The 22,384-nt window shown below is 35.9% G+C and overlaps 6 protein-coding genes across 7 annotated transcripts; 3 read left to right on the plus strand and 3 right to left on the minus strand.

Annotated features, from left to right (window-relative positions):
• Nucleotides 1-494: 494 nt before the first annotated feature.
• Nucleotides 495-2,063, minus strand: LOC104705218 (MATH domain and coiled-coil domain-containing protein At2g42470-like). The gene is made up of 4 exons (XM_087456463.1): nucleotides 1,878-2,063; nucleotides 1,287-1,447; nucleotides 980-1,188; nucleotides 495-909 (listed from the first exon to the last, which is right to left on the minus strand). The coding sequence occupies exons 1-4, from the start codon at nucleotides 1,982-1,984 to the stop codon at nucleotides 502-504; spliced, it is 885 nt and encodes a 294-aa protein (XP_087312589.1). The 5' UTR covers nucleotides 1,985-2,063; the 3' UTR covers nucleotides 495-501.
• A 510-nt stretch (nucleotides 2,064-2,573) lies between these two features.
• On the minus strand, nucleotides 2,574-3,785 carry LOC104705219 (F-box protein At1g30790-like). Its single transcript, XM_087458714.1, has 3 exons — nucleotides 3,419-3,785; nucleotides 2,874-3,123; nucleotides 2,574-2,703 (listed from the first exon to the last, which is right to left on the minus strand). Exons 1-3 carry the CDS (start codon nucleotides 3,783-3,785, stop codon nucleotides 2,574-2,576), a joined length of 747 nt encoding a protein of 248 aa, XP_087314840.1.
• Nucleotides 3,786-4,221: 436 nt separating this feature from the next.
• Nucleotides 4,222-6,115, minus strand: LOC104703995 (uncharacterized protein At1g76660). Its single transcript, XM_010420105.3, has 2 exons — nucleotides 5,719-6,115; nucleotides 4,222-5,559 (listed from the first exon to the last, which is right to left on the minus strand). The coding sequence occupies exons 1-2, from the start codon at nucleotides 5,827-5,829 to the stop codon at nucleotides 4,567-4,569; spliced, it is 1,104 nt and encodes a 367-aa protein (XP_010418407.2). The 5' UTR covers nucleotides 5,830-6,115; the 3' UTR covers nucleotides 4,222-4,566.
• A 1,131-nt stretch (nucleotides 6,116-7,246) lies between these two features.
• LOC104703997 (disease resistance protein RML1B) lies at nucleotides 7,247-11,946 on the plus strand. The gene is given in 7 exon segments (XM_087460144.1): nucleotides 7,247-7,568; nucleotides 8,892-9,603; nucleotides 9,715-10,421; nucleotides 10,424-10,836; nucleotides 10,932-11,243; nucleotides 11,360-11,877; nucleotides 11,880-11,946. Coding segments are annotated over 6 exon segments (2,502 nt in total). The 5' UTR covers nucleotides 7,247-7,568; nucleotides 8,892-9,118.
• A 4,036-nt stretch (nucleotides 11,947-15,982) lies between these two features.
• On the plus strand, nucleotides 15,983-19,669 carry LOC147942005 (disease resistance protein RML1A-like). Of its 2 annotated transcripts, XM_010432182.3 has the most exons (5): nucleotides 15,983-16,688; nucleotides 16,764-17,868; nucleotides 17,983-18,282; nucleotides 18,383-18,653; nucleotides 18,801-19,669. In XM_010432182.3, the coding sequence occupies exons 1-5, from the start codon at nucleotides 16,213-16,215 to the stop codon at nucleotides 19,607-19,609; spliced, it is 2,961 nt and encodes a 986-aa protein (XP_010430484.2). In that variant the 5' UTR covers nucleotides 15,983-16,212; the 3' UTR covers nucleotides 19,610-19,669. The 2 variants fall into 2 exon arrangements, with proteins under 2 accessions (XP_010430484.2, XP_087315433.1); XM_087459307.1 differs by having other exon boundaries at nucleotides 18,383-19,669.
• Nucleotides 19,670-20,860: 1,191 nt separating this feature from the next.
• On the plus strand, nucleotides 20,861-22,307 carry LOC147942006 (uncharacterized). The gene is made up of 3 exons (XM_087456964.1): nucleotides 20,861-21,127; nucleotides 21,498-21,719; nucleotides 21,859-22,307. Exons 1-3 carry the CDS (start codon nucleotides 21,029-21,031, stop codon nucleotides 21,994-21,996), a joined length of 459 nt encoding a protein of 152 aa, XP_087313090.1. The 5' UTR covers nucleotides 20,861-21,028; the 3' UTR covers nucleotides 21,997-22,307.
• Nucleotides 22,308-22,384: the final 77 nt, after the last annotated feature.

The raw sequence follows: 22,384 nt of genomic DNA on the forward strand, positions 1-22,384 counted from the left end.
AATCAACTTTGTCATCGCAGTAAAAAATACTTAAATTAATTGTCGTTCACTAATCTCGATGTTTAAGAACAAGTAGTTAGTATGGATACTTGAGATTAAATTGACAGCATATAGAACAATGAGCCTTAAATCGATTGTTACGTACGTACTGAGAAGCTCCATCGGTCAGATCATCAGGATCTGATCAGTGATATAACTCGTGCCTCTTGCGGTTCATGGCGACTATATAAAGAGTTTGTGTTTTAGTTGTTAAAGTGTACTATGCTTGAAGTTCAAGTTATATAACTCTTTATTACAAAGGAAAGATCAATGCTGAAGAAATCATTAATTAGGAAATCAGCTAAGTCGTTTCCAAAACGAAATGGAAAACTGACTTAACTCGGTGCATGCTACTCTGTATATAGGGTCAAATAATTTCAAATTAATTGGTTTCACCTAATTTTACTAAAATAAGAATTTAAATATTGTTCACGCAAAATAAAAAAGAAACATACTTGAAGTTTAGAGTGTTTTGACAATATTGTTCTTGTTATGCTCATCTTTGAGATTCGACACTGTCTGCTCCAATGATATAATTTGCTCCTGGTTAAGTTCAACTTTGAGGTTCTTGATGAGTTTTATGAGTTCTTGGACTCGAGAACCATCAGCATTCGCGGTCTTCCTCTCTATGAAAACCTCATCAAGCTTTATCTTCAACCAGTCTAGGTTGAAACCCGCATCTGTTAGCTCGATAAAATCGCTCTGAGCTTTGTCTAGCTCAGTGTCAGTAATGCAATGCAGAGGCTTGTTTAGTGTCTCGATTAGACCGAGGAGGATATTCATGTATGCTGTCTTCAGTAGTTGGTTCTTTGGTCTGAAATGCACTGCAACGTTTGGGTGTTCCACGAAAATCCAACTCACTGAAGTCACCTGTAGACGAGATAAATATGTAACAGAGTCGAAAATAATCAACCTTGTAAGTTACAAGTTGTAACCATACCTGAGAACAAAGAACTTGGAAACCATTGACATATAACATCTCATTCCCGGTTACAGATCCTTCATCATCAACTTGACCTACTTTAACTTGGACATTCAAGATGAGTTTATTATTCTCCAAAAAGCCTTTTTCGTGAAGCTTTTCAAGAGGCAAGGCCTTTGGCCAACCCATTTGTGGGATCTCAGCGCAGAACAATTGGTCAAACGGTTCTGTAGTAAGACAAAACCAGAAAGATTATAATTAATTTTATAATTTCTTCAACAATATATCATACAAGATATATAAGATTGAAGTAGTAGTAAATTGCCATCTTTTCTGTAGAGCTCTTGGCCTGATTGATTCAGTAGAGCGATGGAAAAAGCAGCTCGTCTTTTCCATCCAAACCGGAGTGATTCAGGATCAGCAACGCAGAGGTACATAGACAAGTGATCATCAATGTGATCTCCTTTGGGATGAACCTTAACATACCTGAAAGAAGCACATATATTCAAATGAAGGAAGAAAATATATGCTGAAGATACTGGAATGAAGATTCGGAGGCTTACGGATCAAACAAGACTAACCTAGAGGATCCTCTTAATTACACGACGAATATAAAAACGATTCAAGAGGAGCATGCTAGGGTTAGCCGTTCAAGCAAAAACATATATTCAAAAGATATTTCTTCGAAGTCGAAGATCAAGATTTTATAAGAGGAGATTAGGGGTAATCTATTCGTTCTTAGGTTAGAAATCTTGGATGTCATATATTAGGTTTTTGAATATTCAAAGTTGTAACTTGTAAGAGTTGTAACTTTTGATTCCAAGTCAATCTGCTTTCTCAGTTACGTTGTATATATGTTGAATCTAATTAACGATGAGTTAAAACTCAAATACACATATAATATTTTTCCTTTTACCATTCGCAACCGCCGCTTAAAAAGTTTGGTGTTCTAATCACAGATTCCTTCTCGGAGAAGTTATCCATCTCAAACGTAAAACTCGTCTGCTTATGATCCAGATCCATATCTCTTGAGAAAAAAGGACACTTTTCTTTTGATTTGTTACTCGTGGAGCAAAAGACGACTTTGATTTCTCACAAACTTGTTTATGATATGATATGACCCTGCACCCATAAACCGGTATATTTATAAACCTTTTCTAAATCTACTATATAAAAGAAATAAGGAAATTTGCTGTAAAAAAAGAAAGAGATAAGGGAGCTTTAAAACTAAATATTTATCCTCCTCCTAATAAGGTAACGAGAGTTAAACCTACAGGATTTAGTTTGGTTTAGGGATTGACTTTGGTTTAGAGGTTGACTTCGGTTTTATTAAACCTACAAAATTCTGTGCTGTTTCTTATAAAACCTGACCGGTCGTCTATCGATTTTAGGCTTGTGTGTGTTTAAAAGAGTGACTCTCATGTTTAAGTTTTCTGATGCAGATGTTTCTTTAACAATGTTAGTTTGGTTTGACAAACTCACAAAAGTAATATATTGTGATTATACCAGAGTTGCTTGGTGTCTAAAAAATCAAAACTTGTTAATAAGAAAAAGAAAAAAACAAAGTTCTTCATGCTCTTGTATTAGAGAGATCAGCAAAGAAAAAAAAAAATTAAAGAAAGGCAATATCTTCAAAGTGTTCTGATGCCATATAAACACGACAATCACCATTCTTTCCAATTCCATAACGACGCCTGAACTCTTCATTATCTGCAATTCCTTCAAGCCTAACCCTTTGATGCCTTGGCTTGTTACATTATAATAGAGAATGTAGAAAGGTTCAAGTTTGCTTGACAACAATTGTGGAGCCAGAATGATCTCGCCCGTTTTATTGCTGCCTATGAAGGAATATGAACGTATCTTACTAGGACAAAACCAAGGCGACCACCAAAACTGACATGTTATCTTTGACCATTCATGTTTTTCAACATTGTCTAGTATCCATAATCTAATCCTGTGGTTAATATAAAAATCGGCTGTGTCAACAAAGGTTAACTTCCCTTTGTAGTTCATCAAGTCTGCACCATGGTCCCACATTTCCTTGATCAAAGGTGGTTTGATCAAACTAATCTTCTCAAACCTAACATCAAAACAAACTATAACCTTATCACTATTATTTGGTCTTATAGCACCGTAATAGACAATTCCGTCGATGCACATTCCTTTCGTTGAAGGACAATAAGGCTCGGTATTAATTGTCTTTGATTTCCCGCCATGAAAGGTTTTTAGTATCACCTCTTCTTAGTGTTAAAACCTTGTGCTCTAGATCACCAAAATCGCCCCGAGAAAACATCATGCACAATGCTTTGTATTGATCATCCACCGGATCGTATCCCAAGTATTTATAAGTTAACTTATTATTATCTCCAGGTTCTGGTAATGTTACAATTTGTCTAGGGTTACATATCAAGAACCGACCTTGATGTGAGCAACATATAAAGCCATGAACCAAAGTACCTCGTGTGTAGCAATAATTATCCGTGGAAGCTATTGTCATGTCGTGATTAGCTACCAAAGTTGAAGAAGACTTTTGCTCCCCTTCTCTTGAAGCTGAGAAGAAGAACAAACGCTTCTCAGTATTTCCATTGATGAATTCACCGTTCTTGAAAGTGATAAGTAGGCGTGAACCTCGACTCAAAGACCTAGAGAAGAAGGAATCGATGAATCTTTGACTTCGGATTATCGAAAACCAAAATTTAGATAAGTATTGGAACTTCATAAGAGATTTGCCGGGCAATCTACCAAGAATCTCAAACGTCATATCATCAGGGATCGAATCTGAGTGATCACTTGTACCGTTACATTCTCGTCCCTTGAGTTTCATGGCGACGAAAGAGTTTTTGTTTTCTTATTGCTAACGTGTGTGCTTCAAGTTGGTTATATAATGATATGAGACTTGAGAGCATAAGTCAAGGCTTTAAGAGAATAAAAAAAACGAATAGGAAGGCCTTGATTGAGTTTCGGTTTTTGGTGTTTCCCTTGTATCTAGGGATTAGATAGATACAAATCTCTTATAAGTACATAATATTAGTCAAAACTGAAAAAAATTTGTCCAAAAAAATAAAAGTAAAAACTGCAAAAACATCTCAAATTTATATTTTGATTTTTATCAATATAGATAACTTCTATTTTATTTTCGACAGCATCAATATAGCTAAATTATTACTATTGTTGAGTTCTTCGGACTGCGATTTTTTTTTTTTTTTTTTTTTTTTTTCTGAGCAGACCAAATATAAACAGAACTAACAAAAGTCTAAAACTGTCATAACTATAGAATTATTGGAATTTCTCTGAAGAAAAAGATTAAATGTTATTTACAAATGCGATCAAATGTGTATGCACAAAAACAAAAAACTACATAGAGACAAAGCCATATACAACAACGTAACTAACAACGCCAAATATTTATTACAAAACCAAAAGAGAGACCAGAAGGTCCAGAACAGAACCATCTAAAACATCATACTAATGTAAAATCAAAGGAAACTAAATAAGTTCACTAGTTAATTATTCGTTCTTGAATCTCTTGACCAAGATCTTTGTGTGTCCGAATTGGATTTCTAAACTTTTAGATTCTATATAATAACTAAATCCTCTGATGAAGGTTAGCTAAGTGTACCTGATTGCATCACAGGGAAGAAAGACCAATCGTTGCTGTTCTTCGGCGAAGATCTATGTTCATCAACGGTCAAGTGTTTCTCATCCGTGCCAAAATTGAACTCCTTATTCGACCCGAGAGAGGAATGATTCATTGCTTCTGGATCCGATGATGATGTAGATGATGCTTCAGGGAACGTTGTTCTTAGCTTCTGATCCACGCATCTAATGACATGATCCGCGTCAAGATCGAACGAAACCGGTTTATGCGGTCTCACAATCGTCTGCTCTTTTGTAACAGTCTTCTTTGGACAATGCAATGTACCAGGACTCAACAGTATCGGAGGATCAGAGACTTGAAAGTGAGGGAACAGCGCGGTTTCTCCATCGGGGAAAGGAGAAGTTGGACCAGAGCCGGACACAACAGAGCTAGGGGAAATAAGCTGACCAACAAGTGGACTACCAGGAGGAAGTTGGTAAAACTGAAACTCATAACTAGACGACATTGGGAACTTATTATGACAGTCTTGATGGTTGGAGTTAAACAGCTGAGCGAAAGGCACTTCGGGTGAAGAAGGTGTTGTTGTGGTTAAGTAGATAGATGAGTCATCAAGAAGAGGAGGTGTGATGGGAGCTGAAGATGGTTCAGTAGTGTAAGTTGAGAAAACCGGAGGAGAAACTAGTTGAGGTTCGTGAGCGTAAGGTCCAATGGCGAAGATCGAAGGACGGTTGTTATTACAAGGCAAAGGACTAAAAGAGAGGATTCCAACGGGTGACTGTGTAGCTGAAGTTGGTTCTGATTGGAAAAACGAAGCTGGAGATGAAGGTGGTGCTATAAAAGGAAGTGTTGTGATAACCGAACGATAACCGGAATTAGATGTTGAATTTGAAGAGATTGATACCGGTTCAGGAACAAGAACCGAGTTTCCTATTCGGTTTCTTTGTCTTGAAGATCTGAAACATTTCAACAGACTCCATCGATTCCACCATTTGCTCTTCTTCTGATTTCCCCCAAAAATAAAATTCAAAATCAAGATTCGAGAATTCGTAATCACAGAAACTTAAACTAGGTTTTATAAAAAGAAAATCTAGTCTGATTAATTTCCGTAGTAATAGATTTTGCATACAAAGTCTAATGCGTAAGAGAAGAGAAGACTCACATGAATCGGAGAAGATTGATGAAGACGATCATCAGAGGAAGCGGAAATAGCTGAAGCAGCTGCGTTTATAGTATCCAACACGTTGTTTCCACCACTCGCACCGCTTCTCATCTTTCTTCTCTCTGTTTTTTTTCAGTCTGAGAATTTTCTCGAGAAAACAAAACAGAGCATTCGAATTTTTCTCAAGTAAATAAAATCGGATAATAAAAACACACAAAAACCTCTTCTTCAACAATCAAAATCAGAAAGAAGAAAAAACATATATAAATAAAAGCGACACGTAAACCCGAAATTTCTGGGAATATTATTGTATCTGCTTCATATGTATATATATATTTGTTCGTGTGTGTCAAGAAGAAGGTTTGAGGTCAAAACACGGCAAAGACAAAGGTGTGCCACTATTTACTCTTTCTTTGTAAATTTATTCCATCTTTAAGGGTAGTTTCGTCCATTGAACTTGCGAAGAATTTGACTAAGTTTTTTTTATTTATTTTCCTTTCTCTGATTTAATTTTTAAGATATTGTTATTTTGTTTTCAAAATATTAATTTATTTACTAATCCAACTTTAAGATTTTTCATTTTTTTATGGAAAATATTTTAACCTTTTTGTTTGTCAAATTATTTCGTCGTTTTTGACGAGATTAGTAAATTAAGCTATTCTTAATACGAAAAGAAGATATATTTTTAAGGGAAAATATATTTTTAATTAAAAAAACAGAAAAATGAGGATACTGCAAAGAGAAAGGTCACAGAAGCGCACGTGTGGTGTGAGGAGAATCGAATCTATCTCTCTTTTAAGTTTTTAGGTTTCTCGTGTGCACCACATTAGGTGTGGGGCTAATCTAAGTAATACTATAATAATTTCAAATCCTTATTATATATATATATATATATATATATATATATATATAGATTAATGAATTTTAAAACTTACAACAAAATTTCAACTTGTATTGCACGGTGGCTTGACTTTTTAATATATATATTTGGGTCTTAAGTATTTACTTTGCTTTTATATATCCCATACCCAACTGATAATAAATCGACCTTTTTCAGTTTTGGTGAAATAAATAATTATGCAAACAATAATTACAGTAGTTTTTGGCTCCTTATAATTTAATCTTGTAGATAATACTACTACTATACAAAACTGTGGTAGCTACTTTGTTAGAAAAATAATCAATGCAACAGACTGATTCTTGGTTCCAAAAAGGGGAAAAATTATTATTGAAGCATTTACACAGAAAAGGGAAGACTGGCATAGGTAATGTGATTTAATTTTACAATAGTAGTGTTTAGCTGTCACCAATTAAAATCAATAAACTCTCTAATAAAGACAAACTTGAATTTTGATATTTCTGAAGGAAAAAAAACTAGAAATTTTAATCTAGAGAGTTAGGAGTTAAAAGATTTAAATCTAAAGAGTTTAAAATGTAGAAAATATGAAAAAAAAAAAAAAAAAAGGAAGTAGAAATTGATAAGGTTTATTGGCCAAGTTTAAGGATACATACATTTGTCATGTCGTTCTTTTTTGTTTGATAGAGATTGATAAGCATTTTACCTACTTTTGAGATATTCATCTTTTAAAAACGTTTTTTTTTTTTAATAACTACTCATATTTATCTGGTAATACTTTAATCAAGTTCATAGAGTCCATTTTACTAAATTGAAATATTTTGTAATAAATTATTTAGTTTGTAGGTTTTTTTAATCAGGAAATTAAATATTGTAACTTTGGGAATTAGATTTAAGTCGTTTTCTGAATTGAAAACAAAAGAGAGTCTGGTCGTTAAAGTTTAAAACACATTATTATCCGTTTAAAATAAAATAGAAGAACACTATAGAATTTGTGAAACCATAACTTTGGATTATTAGGACCTGTCGGAAGTTCAATGAGTTAGGTCATCAACCCCACTTCCGAACTTATGCTTTGACACGTGTCACCAACCAACTTTGCACTCATAGATTTTAGTATTTTTCCTAACAAATCTAAAAAAGACAATTTTGTGCAAGATTAATTACTACGAAATGAGGGTTTTAAGTGGGAAAATTACTATACAGTATTTACTAGTGAAAGCTGGATGAAAAAGAAGAACAAGTTTATGTGAGATTTCTTCCAAAGTAAAAAAAAAAACCGAACCAAAAAACAATTTTGATAACCTGATTTTTTTTCCTTTTTATTTGTTTCCAAATTTTAACTCTCGATTTTATAAGATTTTGTATCAAAAACAGTGACAAGACCCCGTAAATAAGTCGAAACTCCAAACAAAAATTCGAGATATAACTTGCAAAATGTATATCGAGTTCCAATCATAGGCGGATCTACGTTCATATGAACGGGGTCAGATGACCCCCATAAAATATAAAAATTAAAAATGTTACCATGTATTCATTGCTGATTTTGGTAGAGTTAGTTGACAATCACGTAATTGACCCCGTTAATGTGAGTTCAAATCTATGTTGAAACAATGGTATATTTCTTTTTCCTGTTTTGTTTATGTTATATACTGTATAGGCCACCATCACTTTTCTTATTAATTTTTATATATTTTTGTTTTGTTATAGTTAAAAGTTTTTTGTAGACTTTTTTATATGTGTATTTTCAATTACTTCATAATGTTATTATATAGTTTTCATCAAAAAAAAGTTTTACTATATAGTATGACTCCCTAAAAAAAAATTCTAGATCCGCTATTAATTCCAATTCACTCTTTTGCATATATTAGAATACCACCGAAGCCTTCTCTAATTTTCCGTTTCTAAAAAATCCCGTCTAACAAAATGTTGTATGTCATAGATACTGGGTAGTACACCACCGGAAAGGCAGAAAAGCAACTGTTTGAAAACATCCTGGGCGTTATCACAATCTCCAACTTGAAATAACTCTTGGATAAGAGTGCTGTAAGTGACTGTATTACAATATCCATTTATGAGAGTAAGTCACAACATTTGGAGACAACCCTTGCTAACCATCAAATTAAAGATATGCTTGGCCTCCTCAAAAATGTTGTTTTCTAGTGAATATATGTCGCAGAAATGCAGAATCTTGTTACCTCATAGTTTTCTAGTGAATATATGTCGCAGAATCTTCAAAATGCAGCAGTAACATATTTTTAATCTCCCTTAACATATAGTATTTTTCTCCAAAAAGGACCACCACTTAAGACTTAAGAGACCCATATGTAGTATGGTTGTAGATGTTTTTAAACGATTTAAAGTCTTGTATATTATTATTTTCCAATTTTGAAGTTTCGTCTGTCACGATTCATATAACGCGTTTGCCTAATTACGCGGAAGCTTCCTTTTTGTATTTCAGCCTCCCAAAATAACACATTCAAAGTAGTATCTGATTTTTTACCAATCTTCCATCTCGTTTACCCCATTTCCATCTATCTCAGCATGTCTCTCATGGCTTCTCCTTCTTCTTCTTTCAAGCCTCGCAACTACAGATTCAAAGTATTCTCAAGCTTCCACGGTCCCGACGTCCGTAAAACATTTCTCAGTCACTTGCGCGAACAGTTTCAAGGCAACGGGATAGCTATGTTTGATGATGAAAAGATTAAGAGAGGCGGAGAACTCTCTCCGTCCCTCAAAAGAGCTATAAGAGAGTCTAAGATCTTGATCGTGATTCTCTCCCAAAAATATGCTTCGTCAAGCTGGTGTTTGGATGAACTGTTGGAGATATTAGATTCCAAAAAAGCTATGGGACAGATAGTGATGACCGTCTTCTATGGAGTGGAGCCATCCGATGTGCGGAAACAGACTGGAGATTTCGGGATCGCTTTTGATGAAACTTGTGCGAATAAGACGGACAAGGAAAGACAAGAATGGAGCAAAGCTTTGACTGATGTGAGCAACATTGCTGGAGAAGACTTCAAGAAATGGTTTGTCTTCAATCAGTCTGTGTTTTAAATTCTTGCATCTTATTAATCGAAATGCTATCACTGTGGCTATTTGATTGAAAAGGTGCTTTTCTTTTCTTTGTATTTTGTTAGGGATAATGAAGCGAACATGATCAAGAAGATTGCAAGGGATGTTTCTGACAAACTTAACGACACACCATCAAAGGATTTTGAAGACATGGTGGGACTTGAAGCTCACTTGAAGAATATGCAGGCTTTGTTACATTTAGATAATGAAGATGAAGCTATGATAGTTGGTATCTCTGGTCCTGCAGGCATCGGTAAGACTACCATTGCAAGAGCTTTGATGAGCCTACTCTCTCATAGGTTTCAGCTTACATGTTTTATGGACCTCAGTGGAAGCAATCATAGTGGTTTTCACGATTATGGTCTGCAGTTGCGGTTACAAGAACAACTTCTTTCAGAGGTTTTGAATCAAGATGGTACGAGGATATGCCATTTAGGAGTGTTACAACAAAGGCTAAGCGACCTGAGAGTGCTTATCATTCTTGATGATGTGAATGATGTAAAGCAATTGAAGGCTTTGGCTAAGGAAACTAATTGGTTTGGTCCTGGAAGTAAAATTGTAGTAACCACAGAAAACAAAGATCTCCTGCAGCAACGTGGCATCAACAATACGTACCATGTGGAATTGCCATCTGAAGAAGAAGCTCTTGAAATCTTATGCAAATATGCTTTTGAACAAAGCTCTCCACCTCATGATTTTAAGCAGCTTGCAGCAAGAATGGCACACCTATGTGGTTACCTCCCACTGGGTCTCTGTGTGATGGGTTCGACTATATTTGTAAGAAGCAGGAAGAGTGGGAATGTGTAATGCAGAGGCTAGAAACTAATCCTGGTCGGGAAATCGATGACGTATTAAGAGTCAGCTATGAAAGGTTACATGAAAATGATCAAATGCTATTTCTCTACATTGCAGTTTTCTTCAACAATAGAGTTTGCGATCTCGTGGAAGCTATGCTTGCTGATGATGGTAGCTGCGATGTCAAAAACTGGTTGGAAGTCCTAGTAAACAAATCTCTGATAGAGATAGATCCTGAGGGATACTACAGCAGGGGGGTATTCAAGCCAGTCGTAATGATGCACAAGTTACTAGAACAAGTGGGTAAACAAGCCATTCGTAGACAGGAGCCTTGGAAACGGCAAATCCTAATAAATGCTCATGAGATTTGCGATATCCTTCAATATGAGAAAGTAAGTTCTTTCTCTTTGCATACATTTGCTCCATATAATCTTTAAAAGGTCACCTTTTTTGTAATGACAAAATTAAATCTTACCTTTTGGTATAGGGTACTCGTAATGTGTCTGGCATATCATTTGATACATCAGGAATTAGTAAAGTGACTATAAGCGATGGTGCTTTTAAAAGAATGCCAAATCTTCGATTCCTCAGCGTTTACAAAAGAATTAGATATGATGAAATTGATACTGATAGAACAATGCATATACCTGAGGAGATGGAGTTTCCACCACGTCTAAGGTTACTTGAGTGGTTGGCATACCCAAGCAAGTGTCTTCCTCGGACATTTAATCCAGAATATCTTGTCGAGCTCTATATGGGATGTAGCCCGCAGCTCGAGAAGCTATGGGAAGGAAGGAAGGTTGGTGTTATATATATACAATATACAGTAGTTAAGAAAACATTTAAAGTTTTTTTTAATTCTCTTCAAAGTTTATACTTTATATGATGCTCTTTCTCTCTGTGTACAAAATTCAGGCCCTTAAGAATCTCAAGTATATGGATTTGTCTTGGTCCAAGAAATTGAAGGAGCTCCCGGATCTTTCAAACGCTACAAATCTGGAGAGATTGAATCTGGAGTCTTGCGAGAGTTTGGTAGAGATTCCATCCACTTTTTCTCACCTTCATAAACTACAGGAGTTGAATATGCGCAATTGCATAACCTTACAAGACATTCCACAACACATGAACTTGGCATCCCTTGAAGAAGTGGACATGACCGGATGCTCAAGATTGAGAAAATTTCCAGTTATTTCAACGCACATCAAAGATCTGTCAATGTCAGACAACCCAGAGTTAGACCAAGTAAACAAGATCCCGTCGTGGTACTGGTGTCGTCTTGAGGATCTCTGTATAAGCAGCAGCAGTGGAAATCTCAAGGGATTGACACATCTCCCGAATAGTGTCAGAATTCTATCCCTAAATGGTTCTGATATGGAAAGAATTCCAGATTGCGTCAAAGCTCTTCATCAGCTAGAACAACTTTATATACGTGACTGCAGAAGACTCACATCATTGCCAGAGCTCCCTAGTTCGCTCGAGTACCTCACGGTAGAAAATTGTGAATCACTGGAGACATTATTAAGCCCTTTATACACTCCAGAAGTGCGCCTCTATTTCATCAATTGCTTCAAACTGGGTGAAGAAGCACGGAGAGCAATCACCCGACGATCTGAATATATGACCAAGGCTAAGTTTATCTGTGACGGGTCGGCAATCTTACCAGGAACACAAGTGCCAGCAGAGTTCGGTCACAGAGCCAAAGGTAATTCCTTGACCATTCTTCTCTATGTTACTGGTAATTCCAAGCAGTTGTACTTGTACCGATGTATGGTCTGCGTCGTGATTTCCCCTAATAACCGAGAGACCCCACAAATATATTATTCTTCCAAGCTGCTATGTCGCATCAACGGCAAGTGCCACGAGTTCAGCATACTCGAAGCCTCCGCATGTCGAAGGGAGCATCTTTATATATTTCACTCTGGCTTGCTATACATCGACCCCTCTGAAGCAGGCACGGAGACGATGGTGTTCGAATTTAACAGCAAAGCCGACGGCTACGAGATCATTGAATGTGGTGTCAGGATGATAAGTATTGAGAGAAAGGAGCTGGCAGCAGAAAGGAAGAGAAGAAGAATTTAGTAGAAGAAATAAATCTCGTATCTATTCATGGTGATAAGAGAGGAGAACTGTAACTCCCATCTTATCAGTTAGGGTTCATCGTTTGTATTAGGGATTGAGAAGAGATAAGAGAGAGGAGATCTCACCTTTAAAGCTTATCACAGGATCTTGATTCCACAAAGCATCAAAAGGGATTTGATTACCTATAGATGGAAACGACGACCCTGCAATTGGCATAGGGATTACATAGTTACTTTTTATCGCAGACCATACCTGTCTTGGCGACATGAGATCTTCCACCGACCAATGTATCAGCAGCAGAAGAATCGAGAGCTTTACAATTGGATTGGTATACGATAGGACTACACCGACTGTTTTCGCTACACTGGCCCGATTGACCAGTGCAGATGACACTTTTTATTGTAATAGTAAAAAGTAAAAACTCATAAGCAGAGGCAAAGCAATGTGTGATCTTCTTATAATTATTCCCCTGCTAATTTCAGTAGTAGCTAAAATAGTTACGAGTAGAAGTGGATCTTTGAAAGGATTCTTAAGGTGTCTCTCAAGCAGCCAAACTCTTGGAGGCTATCTCATAGACATTCTCAGACAACCATTTGCAGCCATTATCATCTCCAATTGTGCCTGCAAACACAAACACAACAGCTTTAATCTAGTGATCTTCTCAGGCTATCAGACGAATCATGGCTGACGATTTCAATCAGTAAAACTAAAAAGACTGGACAAATAGGTTAAATGAGGCAAAAAGAACCATTAAATGCTTAAGGGGAAATTCTAGACTTGTTTTGCATTTCTCTATTTACCTTGGCTAGACCTTGACGGGTTTCATCGTACCGCTTCCACCTCGAAAAGGCAGACACCATACGAGAAGCAACCTATGGTCAGAACCCCAAAAAAAAAGGTAAACCGTTAAGCTTGTTGTTGTTGCCAAGAAGATAGTTACATTAGGTAAGTAACTACAAAGAGACCAGATAATTTGGGACTCTAACCTGAGGGTTCAATTTGTCTAACTGGATAACAATGTCACCCAAGAACTTGTAACCTGATCCATCCTTGGCATGGAAATTCACTGGGGAACCGCAGAACCCTCCAATAAGCGAGTAAACCTGAAAGATTGTTATCGGTTTCATCGTAAGCAAAGCCTCTTTGAGACATCTCACGGAAGAGTTTCATCCTATCCTTTACCTTCTTACACTTACAATATCCATTTATAAGAGCACTATAAGTCACTACATTTGGGAGACAACCTTTGCTAACCATCAAATTAAACATTTGCTTGGCCTCCTCTAAGAGAGAGTTGAGAGCAGCGACAAAAACAGTTAATCAAAATACTATTAAGTATAGAGATTATGCACAATCCCTAACATCTCAATCTGCTCGCCCAGAGAGATGACAAGATCAAACTTGAATTCATCTTAGCAATAGCACTTAACAATCTACTGAAATCAACAATGGAAGGGAGTGGTGCGAGACTTGACCATAAAACTGAACAAACCAAACCAACTGCATCATCAAACTACATATCCTGTAATTTCCTATTTCTACTCAATATCTCTCTGTAATCATCATCACTGGCACTAGCGAAGACTCGTCGTCCTCAGCAAAGGTTAAAGGAAGAAGGAGCAATTTGACGATTACCTATTCCCTGAAGATTCCGATGAACAAAACAATCTCTTCGCCGTCGACCTCTGCGTCGTCTCCTCTCCTCGGTTAGGCTTCAGGTACACAATCTCAGTTTCAAGAGATCATCGCTCTGTAAATTGCAAAACCCTCTATACAAATTGATAAACCGAGCTACAAAAACCGGTAGAGTTCCGGTTTAATAACGCCAAGCTGGTTTATTAACATAAGAAAAATTAAACCATTGGGACCTCTCTTTCCCAAAGTCAAAACTGACGAGTCAATGATGAAATACGCGTTTTCTAATTTCTCCATCGTTCATGCTGACTTCATTCATTATTACGAATATTATTACTATAATCTAAAACTAAATTATTAACCATTAAGTTTTTAATAAAAAAATATTATTACTATAATTTAAAGCTTAATTATTAACCATCAAAATTTTTAATAGAAAACTTTATTATTATAATCTAAAACTAAATCATTACCCTAATCTAAAACTAAATTATTGTCGAACGCAAAGATGTAAAAAAAAAACATTATTACCATAATCTAAAGCTAAATTATTAGCCATTAATTTTTTTACCAAACATTAGTCATCATCAGATATTATTACTGCTAAATTTTAAAAATGTTGCACAAATTATTTATAAATTTTTTTATAGCTATATTTTTTAATTCCTCAGCAAATATATGAATGTACCTATTCCAAAAAATATATTTAGTCACTGTATTAGATTAGAGAAGGATATCTTTGATTGTAGCCACCATCTCAAAGTATGTCATTGCTCGTTATATATCTCCACCATTTGAACACCAACTTCATACACGACAGTGTTTTGTCTACTCTGAGTTAAGAGAAACAAATCATTCATAGCTCTATAATTGACACCACAATCTTCTTTTGAAGTGATGCTTGGCCCACTCTGTTAGCAAAAGAGAAATATGTCTGTTAGAAAAACTTATAATCATTCGCTAAAACATAAACTTATAATCCTTGGCTAAAGCATATTATTAACAAAATCAAGCTTGTCATTTACCATTGTATAAGTTTTACTAGAACCGGTCGGACCATAGACAAATATACAAACATTGTAGCCATCTAGAATTAATCAAATTAATTGTAGAGTCCTTGACAAATTAACTTAGCTAATAAGTATAAATAATTTTTTTTTTGGTCAACAAAGTACAAAATCAATTCAAATGAGCCAATTAGAAGAAAATTGTTTACATAGGTAATTAGATGCAAATTGATATTTTTCTAATATGTTTAATGAAAAATTGAAAGTGTTATAATTTATTTTGGTTACTCATGATATAAAATTTAGATACTTAAGCTTTGTTTTTTTTTTTTATCGTTTTGATTTATTATTTAATACAAATTATGAGAATTGTTACATAAACGATTATACCGCTGACAATTTTTTTTGATCCTAGTATAGATACAAACAACCCAGCAAAATATCATCTTACTAGCATACACATGCAATTGTACTCTATATTATACCAATAAAAATATGTTTTTACATCTAAAAATATTTTATTATTAAAATAATCTGTGAACAATTTTGAAAGATCTTTTTTTTTACATGAACTTTGATAGCATGCCGATGAACTAAACATATTTTTTTGGTCAAATAAACTATCAAATTTGTGCCCAAAAATCAACGGTGGCCGAAATTATGTTGGTCAACTATGATAGATGAGTAAGATACTATATATACAAGTTTTGTTGAATCACATGTTGAACCGGGTTATCAGGTCCTTCCCTTGATTGTCGAACATGGTAATCCCATTGCAAACAGTTTATACATCTGTTTAGTGAGTCACATGCCATTTACCCGTCATCTAACAAAAACAATCGCATTATTTAATATCTTTTGATATGATGGAAAGACCCGAGAACCCTGTTCAATTGGAAAGACAGATAGACAATCGCATGATGCGGGTCGTCGGTGTCTCTTTCTCAAAAGTCAACAGTGAAATACTTTAAGAGACTTTCTTCTTCATATCTATCTTGTTACAGAAACATTTTCCCCCATACGTGATTTTCAAAAAAAAAAATACCAATGGCTTCTTCTTCTTCCTCTGCTTCGCCTCGCACCTGGAGATACCGCGTGTTCACGAGCTTCCACGGACCAGACGTCCGTCAAACCTTTCTCAGTCATTTACGCAAACACTTTATGTGCAATGGGATTACGATGTTCGACGATCAAGCGATCGAGAGAGGCCAAACCATTTCCCCTGAACTCACACGAGGAATTAGGGAATCTAGGATCTCGATCGTAGTGCTCTCGAAGAACTACGCTTCATCGAGCTGGTGTTTGGATGAGCTGTTGGAGATTTTGAAGTGCAAGGAAGATATTGGGCAAATAGTGATGACTGTCTTCTACGGAGTAGATCCATCTGATGTTCGCAAACAGATCGGAGAATTTGGGAAAGTTTTCAACAAAACTTGTGGTGGTAAAACGGAGGAGAAGAGGCGAAGATGGAGCCAAGCTCTGACCGATGTTGGAAACGTAGCCGGAGAACACTTCCTAAACTGGTTAGTTTTGGAATCTGGTAAATTTTCATATTGAATCTGCAAATTCAAATTTAACATAAATACTTTTATTGTTAGGGATAATGAATCAAAGATGATTGAAAAGATTGCTAGAGATATTTCAAACAAACTGAACACTACAATCTCTAGAGATTTTGAAGGCATGGTGGGTCTTGAAACACACCTGGAGAAAATACAGTCTTTGTTACATTTGGGTAATGAAGATGAAGCTATGATTTTTGGAATCTGGGGCCCTGCAGGTATTGGTAAGTCTACCATTGCTAGAGCTTTACGAAACCGACTCACTTGCAGTTTTCAGCTTACTTGTTTCATGGATAATGTTAGAGGAAGCTATAATACCGGTCTTGACGAGTATGGTTTGAAGCTGCAATTACAAAGGCAGCTCCTTTCCAAGATTTTAAACCAAAATGATATGGGGATACACCATTTGAGTGCAGTACAGGAAAGGCTATGCGACCAAAAAGTGCTTATCATTCTTGATGATGTGGACCATCTGGAGCAACTTGAAGCTTTGGCTAATGAAACTTATTGGTTTGGTCCTGGGAGTAGGATTGTAGTGACCACGGAAGATCAAGAAATTTTTGAGCAATGTGGTATCAAGAATACCTACTATGTGGATTTTCCAACTCCAAAAGAAGCTCGTGAGATCGTTTGTAGATATGCTTTTAGACAGAGCACTCCACAAGATGGTTTTGAAGATCTTTCCCAAAGAGTAACAAAGCTTTGCAGCAACCTTCCATTGGGTCTCAAGGTCATGGGTTCATTTTTACGAGGAAAGAAACAAGTTGACTGGGAAGATACACTGCATAGGCTAGAAAATAGCTTTTATCCAGTTGATCAAAAAATCGAGAGAGTACTAAGAGTTGGATATGACAGTTTACATGAGCAAGATCAATTGCTGTTTCTCCTCATTGCATTCTTCTTCAACTACAAAGACCATGATCATGTGAAAGCAATGCTTGCTGATAATAACTTGAATGTCAGACTCGTTTTAAAGACCCTCGAGGATAAATCTCTTATACAAAGATCGACCGAAGGAAATATCGTCATGCACAAGTTACTACAACAAGTGGTAAGATATGCGGTTCAAAGACAAGATTCTTGGAAACGCAAAATCTTAGTTGATGCTAATAAGATTCGTGATATCCTCCAAACAGATTCTGTAAGTTCTTTTTCTTCTTTTAAAAATATATCCCGTTAAATCGAGTCATATACAAAAGACTCACAGAACCTAACCTTATTGTGCTAACTTTAATATTTTTTTGGTACTGATCAGGGTTGTGCAAGTGTGATGGGCATATCTTTTAATGTTTCGGCAATCCCCAACGGCGTAGATATAAGCACAAAAGCTTTTCAAAATATGCGTAATCTTCGATTTCTAAGCATCTACGAGACAAGACGTGATATAAACCTTAGAGTGATTGTACCTGAGGACATGGATTTTCCAAATCGTTTAAGGTTTTTGCATTGGGAGGTATATCCGGGAAAGTGTCTTCCTTCTACATTTAGGCCAGAATATCTTGTGGAACTCAACTTGCAAAATAACAAGCTAGAGAAGCTTTGGGAAGGAACCCAGGTTGGTTTTGATATTTGCTTAACTTTTTCGATACTTGAAGTATGTACTTTCATATGTTTATGATCTTCCTTTGTTGTGTCGTTTTGTAATCACTAATCAGCCCCTTACAAGTCTCAACAAGTTGGAATTGTGTGGGTCCACAAGGTTGAAGGAACTCCCAGATCTTTCGAATGCTACAAATCTCAAGAGACTAGATATAACTGGTTGCTGGAGTTTGGTAGAGATTCCTTCATCTGTTGGAAATCTTCATAAACTAGAAGAGTTGGAGATGAATTTATGTTTACAGCTGCAAATTGTTCCGACTCACTTCAACTTGGCATCTCTTAAATCACTCAGGATGATGGGATGCTGGCAATTGAGGCAATTTCCAGGTATTTCAACGAACATTACATCACTCATAATAGGAGACACAATGTTAGAAGCAATGCTTGAATCAATTAGGCTCTGGTCTCGCCTTGAGACTCTCAGTATACATGGCAGTCTCACTTCATATAATTTTTGGGCAATAATGTCAATAGAGAGAACGGGCACAGATATAGAGAGGATTCCTGATTGCATCAAAGATCTCCCTGCGTTAAAATCGCTTTGTATAGTTGGCTGTCCAAAACTTGTATCACTGCCAGAGCTCCCTGGCTCACTCAGGAGTCTATTAGTAAATACTTGTGAATCACTCCGGACCGTATCTTTTACTATTGACTCTCCAATTGTGGGTTTCAATTTCCCCAACTGCTTCAATTTGGGTGAAGAAGCACGGAGAGTGATTATACAGAAAGCAGGTCAGTTGAGTGCATTCTTACCAGGAAGGAAAGTACCTGCGGAGTTCTTGCACCGAGCTATAGGAAATTCCTTGACCATCCGTTCATCATTCTGCTCCATATTTAGGCTTTGCCTGGTGGTTTCCCCTACAGTAGAGATGAAAGAAGAATCTGTTGCTTTACTGTGTCGCATACGCAAAAACGGTTGCCCCAATGACGATAACTTATTTAAGGCACGGCTCCTTCAAGTCCAAGCGGAACATCTATTAATACTACACATTGAACTTCTTGAGGAAGACGGGTGGCTTGAACAGGATAACGAGGTGTTGTTCAAATTCATGACCTCATCCCAGGAGCTCGACATTATTGAATGTGGCATCCAGATATTGACAGACGAAACCAACAGAAACATATGCAGCACCGGGAGCTATGAATCCAGACCAGAGCAAGAGTCTGTATATGACGATGAAAGTCTCTCTGATAGGAGCAATGAGTTTGATGCACCCAGAGTAAACATCTTTGAGGGTTTTACTAAGTTTCTCTCTTCAATTTTTTGTTTTCCTTTTGAATAAACTTTAAACACTTGACATTGTGATTCTGTTGCATTAAAATTAGCTCTCGAGATTTTTTTATCCTCTGGCCGTGATCTGAAATTTGGATATAATTTGCCTTCATAAAAAAAGGAACGTAGACTTGGCAAGTACTGTTTCAGGTCTATGGTGAACTGTGTTCTTGTCTTTTAAGAATCTATGGTTGATCTCACTTCTGTCTATCTGTAGTATCAATATCAAGTCCTGGATACCTTGTGGTTCTTTTACCTTGATGATAAATTTACATAATAGTATTTTCTCTGTGGCAGTCAGCAATCGCAATGACTCGCACAAAAAAACAGGGCCTCTGTTGATTAGGTAGACAAGACTTTCTAGGACAGTCTCATGAGCTCTTTCTAGGACAGTCTCATGAGCTCAAGAGACATCAACAGATTCTGTTGTGTTATAGCCATTGATTTGAGAACCAAGATTCTATTGTTTGGATCTTTCAAAGAAATAAAGAAAATTAATGACCAACAGATTCTTCTCTTGAGCTATAGGATTTGATCATATCATATTTGTTTTGAATATCCTCTAGGATTTTATTGCACGAAAATTTTGGTCGTAGGTTAATAGTTTAAATTTCCGAAAGCCAAACATGATTAGAAGATAAAAGAAAAAGAAAAAAAATTTTACTCTGAATTTTTTTGCTGTAAAACATGATTAGAAGATATTTAGGTCTCTCTAGTTAGTTAGTTATTAGAGTCTTGAGTCTTGGTCTTAGTTTTGTAGTTAAAAAAAAAAAAGTTGATTTCGCAATTTTTCGAAAGCTTGAGGTTTATTTTACAAATAAACTAGGTAGTAGTTCCGCTCTTTGCGGATTTAATTGTTATTTTTTCTATAATTGATTATTTTAAAGATAATATTTTAAAATTATTTAAGTGAAAATTTATTATGTCCTTTAAAAAAAAGTTCTCAATATGTGATCAACTAAAAACCTAAATGCTTTTTTAGCATTGTCAAAATAAATATTTAAATATAAAATATTAAATTACAAATGTAATGATTTGGATAATAAAAAATATGTGGGATAACAATAACCAATTGAATCATTTATATATTAATTTTTGATATATATATAATCTTACTGATGAAGATATTATTAATATTAAATTGATGAAGATGTTATTAATATTAATAAAAATTGTTGGGAATTAAATCATTTTGATGGTAAATTAATGTAAATAATGTGGAAGGTAAGAGTTAAAACTCAAATTGGCTTAAGAGCTCAATAACACTGACATATCAATTTTTTTTGGGTCAAAATGATTTCCTATTAATATATAGAAAATATATGAGAGACATAAATCCACCGACTTTGCCGTAGCCCCTATGCATCTATAAGAGACATCAAATCGGCCGTTAGCCTTATCACCGTGACAAATCAGAGAGGAGAAGAGAATGATGGCTCGTAGAACTCTGAGGTATCGTGAAGTGTTACCCGATGAATATGAAAGAAGCTCCGATCTCCTAACCTGCGCTTCTTGCGGTGTGCGAGTGGTAGATTCCTTGTCTTTTGAAACAATCTTTGATTTTCCTTATTTTTGTGTTTCAATGGCTCATGAAGGAGATTTTCAGATCTCTATCTCTTATTTAGTCTCTTGCTCATTGGTGTTCTGTTTGGAGTGTTTAACTTGGTAAATAATCAATCTTCTAGGTTTAGGTTTAGGATTAATTCGTCGGAACTACTTTTTTTTGGTGTGAAATAAAAGGAGAAGTAGTGAGTACGTCTTGGTTAGTTATATAAAACATTAACATAGCAGGTTATAATAAATAATGTGTTGGAAAGTCATTATAGCGGCTGATTCTGATAGCTTGTATAGCTAATTTATATTAGTCTAGTGATATTGATTGTTATTCTTATATGCAGATCGGATTTGTAGTGGATAATGATGAATCTGATCAAGATAGTTTGAACCAACAAGGCACTGTGGCTCCTAGTGGTTTACTATCACAGCAGCAGAATCGACTCTCAGCTATGGACCTTGGCGCAGTCATTTCAACCCAAGAGCTTGGTGGTTCAAGCACCAGTGGGAGCAACGAAGCATCTTCTTCGTCCAATATTCCAATCATCTGCATACATTGCCGAGAGGTAGCTTCCTGTCTTGTTCTTTTTTTGGCGTTTTTGGAAGAGGATCTTGCTTGTTGATGTTCTGTTTTGAGTTTTTTTAACTTGGTTCTGATAGCCTGTATCCAAGTCTAGTGATATTGGTTGTTATTCTTTTATGCAGACCGGAGTTACAGCTGATGATATTATTCGAAGACGACCAAGAGCAATCATACGGGATGGTCCTTTGGTGAGATTAAGGCACTTAAGAGATTGGGAACTTAGACACGCCAAGTCTCCATTCCCCAGCCGATGGGGCTAGTCTGTTGCCAGGTGTCCATTCCCCAGCCGATGGGGCTAGTCTGTTGCCAGGTGTCCATTCCCCAGCCAGAACATAAATACTCAATGAAGCTAGAGATGCCAAGAGACCAAACTTGCTAGCTCTATCTACTTAATTATAACAAATCTTAATCTTTGTTCAATGTTCAATCCGATTTGCAAATATAACATTCATTAAATCAGCATGATTATTTAATGTAAGATAAACAATGGTCATATAGGATAAATGCATAATTAAAAATAAAATAAAATCAAAGCAAGTCAAAAGTAAAGATGAAAGCTTTTTGATGCAAAGATGATGATGAATGGATTAAGGGTATGGTTTTCATGAGTAAAGTACATCAAAGGTTGCAACAATCTTCCCTTAAGGA

This window comes from Camelina sativa, chromosome 7 (assembly GCF_030686135.1).
Source record: "Camelina sativa cultivar CO46 ecotype springtype chromosome 7, ASM3068613v1".
Lineage (NCBI taxonomy): Eukaryota > Viridiplantae > Streptophyta > Magnoliopsida > Brassicales > Brassicaceae > Camelina > Camelina sativa.